Source organism: Lichenostomus cassidix, chromosome 2 (genome assembly GCF_008360975.1).
Source record: "Lichenostomus cassidix isolate B80296 chromosome 2, HeHo_3.0, whole genome shotgun sequence".
Taxonomy (NCBI): Eukaryota; Metazoa; Chordata; class Aves; order Passeriformes; family Meliphagidae; genus Lichenostomus; species Lichenostomus cassidix.
In genome coordinates this window covers 16,117,857-16,130,569 of record NC_139482.1, presented here as the reverse complement: position 1 = coordinate 16,130,569, position 12,713 = coordinate 16,117,857, and the positions used below count along the sequence as shown (strand labels likewise).

Sequence of the window (12,713 nt, the reverse complement as noted above, 5' to 3'; positions counted from 1 at the left end):
GCTGTTCCAAATTTCACTTGTTTACGGTAATAAACAAAGCACGCATGCACAGGAGCTGGTAAACTCCTGTGAAGAGAGAGATGGTTTGAATGCTTCCCTGGCTGTTTAACAACAGAAGTGCCTGGACTTGTATATAGAGACACTGGTTTAGTGTAAAAGACTACATCTAGATTTTAATTGGATATATACATCCATGAGTTCCAATTCATGCTATTGGTGGCACTTGCTAGCAGTTAACATGATGCAGAATTTGAGATTGCTACCAAAATGAATGCTCTCGTTCAGGAACGAAGGGCTCAGTATTTCTAACTCACACAAAAAATGAATGATTCACCAGCCAGTCAAACCTGCAACTCCATCACTTTCCATCACTCATTTATAGAATATATTCAATACCCTCCTAGAAGCCTGCTTTGAAGTTCCAGACACATTCCTCTCACAGTAATTACCCAGTACTACCACATTCCTTCTCAGGTTATTTCAGCCACAGAATGTAGAGCAGGGAAGCACACCCTCTCTGGCTATCTCTGCCTGTGATCCCTTAACACAATGGCCAAGTTCCTGTCACGTGTGTTCCCCTGGGTGTTATCTGGAGGACAGCCTGCTCTCTCTGCTCGGTGGGGCACGTCACAGAGCTGCACAGAGAAAGTTCCCACAGAGAGCTGTCAGATACAGATCCTGCAACTTACTGCATCCACGTAATGAGCTTCAGTCAAAAACCCTTGCTAAAATTAAATGTTGGCAGGAAAGAACTTTTAAGAGTATGTATAAGTGTGTAATTCAGGTTTCAGATCTAATTTATTTGCCCTCTGTCAGTGATAAAGTCATGTTACAAACATCTGCTTTTTAGTACATTGCCTGGGATAACACAGCCATGATTTTGCTACTTTAGCATTCCAAACTTCTTTGCCAAGCCAACCAACAAAGTAATGGACAAGACCTTTGGTTCACTTATATATTTATGAATGGAAAAAAGTCATAATGTAAATTTACTCATTAAAAAAACTTGGGTACAAATTACACATACATAAGACCACCCATTTTTTGAATCACATGGACACCTTAGACCCAAACAATTCATTGTAATAGACTTTAGTGAGAATACTCCAGGTAAAGATTACAACAATTGGAAGCATCTTGGATTTTTAAAAAAGTATATTTCAATACATAAGTTTGTATGCATGCTTTAAACAAATATAGTTCAAGAATGAGCAAAGAGTCTAAACAAAAAGTAATATGACCAGCACTAACATTAAAATTCTCATCCAGGTTTTAATATGTTAGTCTAACGTAGTGTTAGTTACCATGCTGTACTGAAAAATGTAATGGCACAATCTGATCATGGTTCATTAAATATTATACCCTACTTCCCCATAATATTTAGGCTGGTCATAAAATTAACAATGCATAAGTAAATAAGTATAACCAGTTATAGACAGTTGCTTGTTTTACAAATTGCCATCAGGTAAGACATACTGTCCCCAGAGACTCAGAGATGGACATTCAATCATACCATTAAAACAGTATGGCCTGAAGAAATGGGCACAATTTTTTGAAAGTATATTAAGACAATCCTGTTAGCTTTTAGTTACCCCTTGTAAATAATCATGGTATGACTTGAATACAAGACCAAACTTTGAAAAGCAAAGGATTTTAATCGGCATAGTGCATGATTGATTCAACGTAATTCCCAGGAAACAAGCCAGTTACTCGATTGCAAACTCCTTCATACCAGCCATCATCGTTCTTCTTTATCACATAAATGATTGCACCCTCCATAAACGACAGCTCATCATCTTTGTCCTTTGTATAGTCATATATAGCAACAACTGTGGAATAAACAGGGACACATTTAGCATTTTATTAATAGCAACTGTATTAAAAAACAATTGTATTTCAGAAAACGTTGAAAGATTAGTTTGCTATCCTGACATTTTCAATGATGAATTCATATGCTTTTCCTGTTGAACATGAAGCCCAGAAAATGAAATTCCACTTTCCTTGCAACATTAGCTAGCAGTAAGAAGTGGGTGGTGACTACACTGAACACTCAGTTAAGCTGCTGACAGAGAAATACGGCTGACTGTGACACAGTAAAGTGGAGCTTATGGACACTTAAAAGCTGATCAAGGAAATAACTGGCTTGCACCTGTTAATAACTGACTGTGGCACTCATTTCTGATCAGATTACCTCAAAAACATATGGATCCTTGTATATGAACCTCTTGATTAGAACATGCCTAAAAAAAAACTTTACAAAAATCATTCCACTAAGGCCCTGCTTGCACCTCAGTGTGCCTTACACACATTGCAGCTAAAGCCACTGCACACAAATGAATGGTCTTTCCTACAGAGCTCTAATGTGATAAGGCGTTCTGGCATTACTTTTCAGGGAGCTGAACTGAATGCAAGTAGAAAAGTTACTGAAGGAGAGAGCAGAAGTGACATCTGCTATTTTTCAGTACCTGCTTGGTGAATACTTTACTCTTACCAACCTCCAACTCGCTGTGTGCCATTAGCAAAGCAGAGATTTCCCCATGGAAAGAATGTCACCACCACCAATACTGGAGTTAAAAACTACCACTGTGAATATACAGACTTCAGACATCACAGCCTTACCCTTCGAGAGTTAATATGGATTTATGCAATTGATCAGCTTTATTAATTCCAAGAATCCAGTATTTTACACCTACATATATTCTCAGATATCTAATGACTTCATGCCTAGCAATGATGTGCTGCATCAATTATTTTCATCCCATGGGTATGTCCTGCACACAGTCCAGCTCCGAGTGAAGATGGAACACAGGAGCTCTGCCACAAATACCACAGGTACCCAGCCTCATTCTGTACTCACTACAGCACCAGCCAGCTCGTGAGAAAACTGAAAGCACTGCTGCTGACAAAATGGTCAGTGCCACAACACAGACAACTCCACAGGCAGGAACTCTGCTTCTCCAATATTCATGGGAAGAGATGTTTACTACATGAGTTCATACCTAAGCACAGTACACAGCCTGCTGATCTGGAATCACTGACTAATCTCCGAGGAGGCTGCAACACATTTTATAGTTCAATGTCTAATAATCCACTCTCGTCATCTATAGTTGATAACATATAATATTATATACATATATATATATATATATATATATATGATATCTCATACTTTGTCCATTTCTGCAGCATATGTGAGACAGCCAGAAAACTGAGGAGCTAAAAAAAACAGTCATCAATATGAAAACCATCCAATTTACATCTGCTTCTTATAAAGAAGCCTTTTATTTTGCATACGTTCTAGAATGCTTGAAGGTATTTTATAATTTGTCCAAAGAAGGATTATGTCTTACCACATTAGGTGTAGCCACAAACTAAGGAAAGCACAGTTTGAGTTCTGACTTAGGAGGGACAATGACTGTTTTCATCAGACCTATGCTAAATCCTTCATTCCCGTCAGATACCATTAACCCTCCGATACTGAACTCACGCAGCTGCAACGCTTCTCTTACCTTTCTCTATATAGTTTTTAGGTGCCCAAGCAGGATCTCCATCTGCATAGGGATCGCTGTACTGCACAACAGCAGCCTCCTCATCCTCATAATCCACGGGGGGTGGGGGTGGAGGAGGAGGAGAGTCATCAAACATCGGCATCTCATCGGGAGGCGGCGGCGGGGGAGGAGTCGGGCTATCAGCAACTAGAAACATTTGGAGATCATAGTTTTTTCTTAAATCAAGACAGTGTGGAGATGCAAACAAACCTGAGGCTGTACACTGTAAATAAAAGGGCTGGGGGGACAACACACATAGCATGCACTATAACACCATGCACTGATTAGAAACAGAGGCTTTGTATTAACAACTACAACACACAACTATTGTTGTTATTAGTGGTCAAATCTACGTATAAATGCTACTAGAGTCAAAGCACATGCTGCGGGGCATAAGCTGAACATCAGCAGAGAGGAAAGCTTCCTGCTCCAATGTCCATGCGCTGCAGCGTTAGCTATGGAGGACTCCGAGTGGCACCCTCTGAGCCAGGCAGCAACAGGCCTCTGACTGGGCCAGCAGCTTGACTGGCTTTTAACAAATCCTTTGTAACAGTCACTTTAATTTACTTCTGAACACTGCTTCCTTGGATTCCTTCTCTCTCAGTGCTAGCATTAAGGGACAAAAAGATCTGGTGTGGATCATAAATACTAGTCTCTTCCTTTTTGAGATTTAACCAGGTAAGAGGAAGCCAAGTAATCCTTCTGCAGAAAAAAAGCTTTGGACAGATCCTTATCTTGCAGACTAGCTTGTGTGTGTGTGCACACATTCAGGATTCAATTAATAAATGGAAACCTACAACAGGCAGCTGCTGCTCTTAGGGAAAAAGTGCTCAAGGAATTAAATGTATAATCCAAAAATGTCAAATCCCTGCCCAGAGATTCTCCAATCATCACAATTACAAGTTGCTTTGGGAAAGGGAAAAAGATAAAGGCATTATGGTACAAATCACTTTTAAAATCAGTTCATTAATTAGTTTCGGTAACATTCACAGCAGCTGGCAGCAATGTAGAGAGATGGCACACTCAGATGCAAGACAGCAAGTCAGTTTATCCTATCCCTTGGGAGATGTGGTCCATACACATGGACCTAGCTGAAAGCACCATGAAGCCAGAAGTTACTGAAAGGAAGCTACTGTTACTGACATCAACTTTGTTACACAGCAATACAGATTCACTTTCAAGAAATCCAGGATTCTGCACACTGAAAACATAGGCTGAAAACCACTGCTCTAGGCAGGGTTTGATGGAATAAGGCATCAGGCCCCAGAATGTGCAGCTCCAGCACACAAATTCTGAGAAGAAAGCCAAGCCACAGAGAAAGAATATTGCACTGAGTGAAGCTTTAACTACTGATAGTTAAAATGGCACTGGAGATTAGAAATAGGGTTTTTGTTTGCTTGAACACCTTTTACTTTCAGCTGGTCACTATTCCAGTGGTGACTTAATCTTTACTCTTCAGCCCCATGTCCCTGACAAGGGGCTTGGGCACAGCTCCCATGTCCTGTCTGGGTCAGACTGGCTGCACTGGGACAGGAGAAGCCAGACCTGCTGCCAGAGGCAAAAGGGGGCAGGAGCTGCTGGGGCAGGAGCTGCCTCACCCTGGGCATCCAGCCTGCTCCCTTCCCTTGAAGAGCCAATTCTTCACCTGCAAGCCCAGCTCCTCTTCAACTTGACCAGCTGAGCTGAACACCCCACAGCTCTCTCCATCAGTAAGACTGGCTGCCACTGTATTAGTGATTCCTCTCCCATACAGAAGCCCATTTATGTCACTTGGAGACAGACTAACAAAGTCTTTGGCAGAGTGAATGCTACGTCCTGCCCATTACTGAATAGCACTCACAGACAGGCTTCATTAATCCACCACAGACACATGACAACACTGTTTATGAATGGATTGGTTTTGTGCTGCAGTTTCAGCACATCTTCCACAAAATGTATTTCTCCCCTTAATTTCTGTCTGCAGCCAGGAAAAAAAAAAGTGTTGAAATAACAGTCCTTTGAGATCTTGAGAAATCCTTACCTTAAGAAATGAAAAAAAATTAAATGCAAAAAAAAGTTATATTTCTTCAACAATGAAGCTGCAGATTTGAAAAGAAGGAAAGAGGGCAGGAAATGCAAGTGTGAAAGCACCAACACATACTCTGAGATGCAGTGCAGGAGCTGCAAGCTTTATGGGAAACATTTAAAGCAATTCAACTTCACATTTAAACAAGGGGAGAGAATGGAACAGAAAATTAGACAAGTGCCACTCCATTGAAGTATCCCCTTGCCTCTTGGACTTTAACCTAGACTTTTCCTGGTTCTAAACTTAGCCAGACTCTAGGACAGCATCACTTCTCCTAGGGGAGGGAAAAAAAGCATACGAAAAGCCACACTAAATGAGAAAGGGTAAAAGGATGAGTATTTATACAGCTCCAAACTGAGATCTTCTCTTGTATATATTCCCATCTCTGTTCTTTAAATGGGGACCAGCAGATTCCCTTTGAAAGGACTGGGTGTGAGACTTACTTACAACTTACATCAAATCAGCTGTCCCTGAGCACCAGACACACCGGAAAACCCCTCTGAAGGAGATGCCCATGGTTTGGGCACGGAAAAAAAGAAAAGCTGTTGCACAGTTTCTAAGCCCTCTGTCCTTGTCCTCTGAAAGAAGTCTACAAGCAGAGGACGTTGCTTTCCAAATCCACAGATCTCTATACGGAAAAGACAAGTCTACCCACACGTCTCCCTAACACCAGACTTCTTGCAGAAAACGAGGCAGATGAAAGTCTAGCACACAATGCCAAAACTCAACAACAGCCAGTTTTGCTGAGCGTGTGCACAGCCTGCCACAGGCACCCCTGCCTAGGGAACAAGGCAGCAGCAGCTCCAAGCCATACTCGTTACAGAACTTTGAAACCCAAAGGGCTACTAAAGAAGGAAAATAAAGAACAATTCCTATGACCAGATTTCAAGCTTCAGCTGTTTGCTGCAATCTCATTCACAACTCAGCTTGCATTTTGCTGTTGCACGCACAAGTAAGTCTGTCCCTTTCACCTCTGCTCTCCCAAGGGCTGTGTTATCTCCAGGAGGACAATACTTGGAACAATTCAGAAGCAGGTGTCAATTTTCTCAAGTTTATCTGCAAGTGAAGACATTCTGTAACCTTCATCTTCAGCAGGTTTACTTCTACACTTTGTATGTTGGAAAGGTCTGTCATTTTGTGGCACACTGTTCTACAACAACATGATCTTACTGTTTACCTCACACAGCACCAAAACACCTTCCTTTTGAATGAGAACCAGAGCAAAGCCTCCGATCTCATGGGGAATGCTCAAGAACACAACCGCTTAAAAGCTCTAATAGGAAGCAGAACAGCAGCACTACTCAGACCTGGGGTATCTAAATGGATGCTGCAGCTATATACCTAATTGTAGTAGCAGCTCCTGAGAGCCTAGCAAACCTCCAAATGGTTCCCAAACACTTTAAAAACATCTTTTATTTACTTCATGCCCTATCAACATTGCATTTAGTCTGCTGTTTACAGAATTGCAACAAACTCCTACAGAAAAGATATCTCCAGATCAGGAATATCAATTTACACCTGCACTAGCACTTGAGACACTAACACTCACCTGAAAGGAATCAAGCAGTAATGCTAAAAGCAGAGTTACCAGAATAAACACCTTGCAGAATAAACAGGTCACAGCTAGGGAGCATCTCACAAACTTAACAAGCAGAGCTATGCTGCAAGAAGCTCAGCAGGGAAATAGAGCTAGAGAACACAAAGAAATGGAGAATGAAAGGTTGCTGAGAGGAGAGATGCCTTACAAGCTCCTTTGTAATGTATTAGATCTTAAGACTGTATGTTTTTAATTGACTGTACAGGTTCCTGAAAAATGCTACAGTATTGGAATCAATGGTTACACATTACACATTCTGACAGTCTACATAAGCCTTTCTAATAAAAACTAATCAAATATCCCTAGTGAAAAAGGCATGGTGATTCAACATGAAATTAGTGTTTTCAATTAAAATACAATTTGATATTCACACCAAACATATGCCACATTTCACACTGTACTTCTGTAATCAATTTGCAGTTCAGAACTTCAATGGGTCAGTAATAATCATGCACGTGTTATAAAATATTGAAGAGTGTGCCCTTCAGCTCCAATAGCATATTGACACTAGAATGCAAGATGGTATTAGCTTCTGGAAAAGGAAACAAAATAGAGTCTGACTTGCCAGCCATGCATGCTAGAAGAGAGTAGGCTCTACCCTTTAACAGCTCAGCTTGTCCAAACTTACTGTTTTCCTGCACCCTGGCCACGAAGCCTGTGAGAGGTATCTGTGGAGTCAACTGAGGCATAGGGGGAGGGGGTGGAGCAATAGAAACTGGTAGCAACACACACACACCATATCGGGAAAGTCAAATGGACAAAGGAAAAAAAAAAAGGGAACAAACAAAAGCAGCCGTCAGTAACGAGGACCACAAAACAAAGTATGTAAAGAACAACAAGAACACACACACACAAGAACCTTCTTCAAGCTTGTGTTTCCAACAAGGCTGAATTCGTGGTTAGCCAATGGAGGATCAAAAGCAAAGCATGCCCGTGTTTAGCCAGGTAACAGCCGAGCGCAGGCTGCGTGTCTGGAAGCTCACAGGGTGCGTGTGAAGGTTCTTGCTCTGTCACACATTTTGTGTGCTTCACCTGGGGAGCACATAAAACTGAGCTTTTGTCTTGCTGCTAAATAAGGATTACTCAAATTTAGCAGTTATCTTTTCAAAGTGTGGAAGTAGAGGTGATGTTTCGCAGGATTCTGGACTCCTTCTCTAAACTGGAAGTGGATTGCTGTATCAAGTGCAGCAAAGCAGCACTGACACAGACAGAGACAACACTTCCGCAAGGGGCACAATGTTCCAGCATCAATACTTCACATTCACACACAGAGCAACTCCCATCATCGTGCTCTGCTGGGACAGGGGCAGTGGGCTAGCTTACTAGGTTTTTGTTTTTCTCAGAGAAAAGGACCCTGTTGTTTGCTGGTAGAAAAAACAGATGGGTCTAGAGCAGAGTGGAACTTTACTAAGTCTTCTGTGGTGAGAGGGCACTCAGCAACCTAAAATTCTGGCAAAGGCTTCAACAGCTCCAAACTGGCTACATGAGTGTGCAGAGCTCCTCAGGAAGCACTTGAAAGCTCATCTTCTCTGAAGTATGTGCCTATCTGGTGAGTAACGAGACATGTCAGAACACCAGCGCTCAGAGATGCTGGGCTGACAGCCCAGATATTCAACTCTTCCCTGCACAGGTAGGGAAGAGTCATAGGAGCAGTAGGGCAAGCCATTTGAACTATCACCTGTGGCAGGACATCTTCCCATGAGTCACAGGGAATGAAAAGCATACAACAAAACCCCACCCAGAAACTCAACAAAACATCAACTCATTTGTTTATACTGTGTCCCTTCTCAGTGGAATTTCTCTTGCACTGGAGCAGAGAAATTCCTGTGAAGGTGGGAATTCAGCAGGGTAATCCAGTTGGAACCAAATTTGAAAGAGGTTCTGTACTTCCAAGTAAGCAACAGTTTTAAATAAAGCTGTAACTAAGATTAATGTTTGATGAATTAAAATGAAGCATTTAGTTCATTACAAAACCAATAACCAAATAAACTGTATGGGATAAATGATCAATAAAAGCAGGAGAACAAACAGTGTCTCACAAAATTGAAGTAAACATCTAAGATAAACCAGAGTACTTGTTAGCATGAAAAGTAAAACCTTAAGGAAACATGGGACCTGGATTTAATGTCAAGACAGGAGCACTAAAAAAATAATCACCAGTTACAGAAACAGAGGAAAACAGTTTCAAGTAGCAAAACACACCCATCAAAATACTGTTTAAAAAATGGCCATCAGTATTTTGAAAACACCAGATAGGCTAGATTAGGAAACAGCACCTGCATTTGAGCAAAAAATTGCTTTGGACAAATGTAAACGTTCAGAAACAGTGGTGTGCATAGCATTTTAGACAACTGAACTATTCCCAGGAGTAAAATCCTGTTTATTCAATGGAATACAACTGTTCAAGCAGGAGGGAGTTTCTGTTGTTACAGTGAATTAATTTGGAGGAGTAAGAGTGGGGAGGAAAATGAAGAACTAGTATGGGTTAGCAAGAGTAGAAGGAAAATCAGGTTTGGAGAAAAAGAAGAGATAGATTCTGTGTCTGCATATAAAAATGCTTTCTGACAAACGTAATCGTTCTAAACTACTCAGAGAACTCTTCGCCTCAGTGTCTCAAATATTTTAAAAGCATTCTTTTCTTAAGAGTAAGTACACAACAGCAAACACTGGTCCAAAGAGATCTTGAACCCAAACATCAACATTTCTTTTCAAAAGAAACATTCCTCTGAAGTTTAAAGAGTTGGCATTCTGAACACTACCAAGAAAAACCCTTATACAGCTACCACTCCTCTATGTGTATTTGATCAAAATTTATGGAAATGGCAAGAAAGAAGTTTCCTGGTACAGCTTTCTGCCAGCAGCCAAGTAGATTGTTATTTTGTAGATCTTTCTGCAGTGAACCTTCTTCACCCTTTTGGGGTAGGCAGGCAGGAGGCTGCTGACTAAAACCTGCTCACTTGCCCATGGCATCCATCCCTTTCCTCATTCATCTCCTATGCTCCCACTAGTGTGAAAGCACAGAGGAGTTGTCTGCTAAAAGAGAGAGAGAGAGACTGAGCTCTTTAACAGACAAGCTTAAAGCTAAGAACAAAGGAGAAACTTGCAATCAGGAAAGGATTTAAGAAAAAGACAGAGACAGGGAGGAACTGTGTGACAGGAACATGAGCATTGTGCTCAGATAGTATTCTCTCACCACCATCCAAAGAGTGGGGGGCTGTACTACAATCATATTAGGTCTCCTGCAAAAAACCCCTGGGTTTAGTTTATGTTCTCCAAGCACACCTGAAATGCTAAGTATAATGTGTCTATAATTATGACAGGAAAACCTAATAATTTTTTGTCATGAGTAACAGCAAACAAATCAGAGGCAAAAACGGGATAATTGCATATAGTGCAATCACTGTACAATTTCAGTATGGTTTTTCTTGTTTTTCCTTCTGTTTCAGGAAAGAAAGCGGTAATCTCACTGATGCTTTTCATAAATAAATTAAAATGCCATGCATGCTTTAACAATCATTTTGCTCAAAACAGTTTGTGATTTCAGAGCTCAGCAGCTTACTTGAATTTTGAGAATAAAGAGGCCCGCCATTAACATGAGGTTGAGCAGAAAATGGGGCAGTCACAGAAGGATTCCGTCTGTATCCACCAGAAGATGCTGAAGAAGTGGTAGAGTTGTGTCGCGAGATTTGCCTGGTCATTGTGCCATACTGGGAACCAGGAGCTGAACCAGGAGCAGCTGAAAAGCATTAGCCAGAGGAACCAAGGAAAAGACTTAAGCAGAGCATTACTTGGGATAGAATGCAGAAAACAGAAAAAAGTCCAGAACATAGGAAATACTTGATTACAGTTCTCCAATAATTTAAGGTCAGTAACAGGCGATTAACAGAAAAACAAACATCCCCATTACAATCAATAACGAGAAAAAACCACCCAGAACATAAACCAACACTCACATAAAGGACATTGAGAAATGCTGAGAGTTACTTTGAGAGACTGGATTGGACTGAAAAACTAAATCCACTTCCAACTCTTAAGTGTATCTTTAATTATACTACATGTACTACCCTTTATTAAAAAGCACACAGAATAAAAAAATCCACATTCTGCTCAAAACAAATGATTTTCATTGTGAACTTGAATATACAGCAACACTCTAACAAAACAGTGAAACAAATGTCATGAGCTTCAGACACTTGGCACATTTATCAATCATATTTGATGGTTGTGCTTTTATATTGTTGGAATTTGCACTAACAAATCAGAATCACCAATGCCAGTGGACAGAAAGATGTCATTGATTCTTCATTATAAACACCCATATTTACCTTCCACATACTTGCTGCACAAACTTCAAGGTTAACAAAATAGTTAGAGTTCTCTTACAGATCAACCTAACAGACAGAAGAATCACACCTTGCAAACTAATGAATCTCACACGTTGTGGTCACACAAATCAATGCAATTATTACATGCAGAAACTGGTTTGCAATAAAATGTTTTGTGCTTTTATATACATATATAATTATATAAGACACAAACTGTGAGCAGTCAGAAGTCTGCAATCCTGTAATGCTATCCGAAGTCACTTTCACTTAACATTTCAGTAAGGGAAATTGCAAAGGGTTATGTGGGTCAAAGCCTCCAAAGCTAGTTTCATAAGTCAATTAATTTTGTCATCACAGCCTGTGACAGGAAAGGGTGGGGTATTTTTTCCTGTCTTATTTTGAAAAGTACTACTTTTAGATCCCGCCCTAGCCTCTGTGTGTAATGCCTGAAGCAATTTCTCAAGAACTGTTAGTTCATATCCTCAAGTCTTCCAGTTTGACACCTGCCTGCAGCATTATGGAATCAAAGCCAAACCACTGTGACAGACACTTTGTGCTTTCCAGTCACCTTATGACCCCAGAATAGAACACACACATAGGCTACCACTTCTAAGCCAGAGTGCAAATGCTGTGACTTAGTTTCTGCTGCAGGAGTTACACAGCTTAATACCAATATTCAAGCTGATTCTGAGATCTATAAGATCAGATTAATTGGATCTTAACTTTATTGGGAGCAGATTTCAAGCAACTAGCAGCCTTTTTCCCCATACCTACTGCATTTAGCTTCAGAGGCTTTAACCACAGGAAATTAGTGAAGATTAGATTTGTTGAAAAAACCCCGAAAAAAATCCCAAAAATGATTTTTATATTAAAATCACGTAGGTCCCACTACAGAAGAAAAAACACCGTCACTAAGTTCATTAGGAAGAAATGATTATTGATTATGCAGCATGACTGCAATCACTTCAGCATTGACAAGTCTCACCTATCAGACTGCCCATCGGGAGAGGTGGAGGCAGTGGTGGTGCTGGCGGGACTCCAGGAGGAACAGAAATGTGTGCTAATAAAATAGTTTATATTCCCAATTAGGCCATATTATTAAAAAAATTTAAAAAGAAACTACAGGCACTTGACAGGCTTCCCAAACAAATATGAAAATTCAACTTCACTTAACTAAT

The 12,713-nt window shown here is 40.6% G+C and overlaps 1 protein-coding gene across 9 annotated transcripts in view; it reads right to left on the bottom strand.

The window, feature by feature from the left end:
• Positions 1-941: 941 nt before the first annotated feature.
• Positions 942-12,713, bottom strand: part of ABI1 (abl interactor 1) — a 78,467-nt gene continuing 66,695 nt past the window's right edge. For 2 of the 9 annotated variants that reach the window (XM_085050476.1, XM_085050471.1), the window contains 5 exons: positions 12,521-12,595; positions 10,770-10,946; positions 7,839-7,925; positions 3,510-3,695; positions 942-1,829 (listed from right to left, as the gene is read on the bottom strand). In XM_085050476.1, the coding sequence (XP_084906602.1) occupies positions 1,654-1,829; positions 3,510-3,695; positions 7,839-7,925; positions 10,770-10,946; positions 12,521-12,595 (701 nt within the window). In that variant the 3' untranslated portion in view covers positions 942-1,653. The remainder of the gene's footprint in view (positions 1,830-3,509; positions 3,696-7,838; positions 7,926-10,769; positions 10,947-12,520; positions 12,596-12,713) is intronic. The other 7 variants (XM_085050472.1, XM_085050475.1, XM_085050474.1 and 4 more) reach the window with 6 other exon arrangements.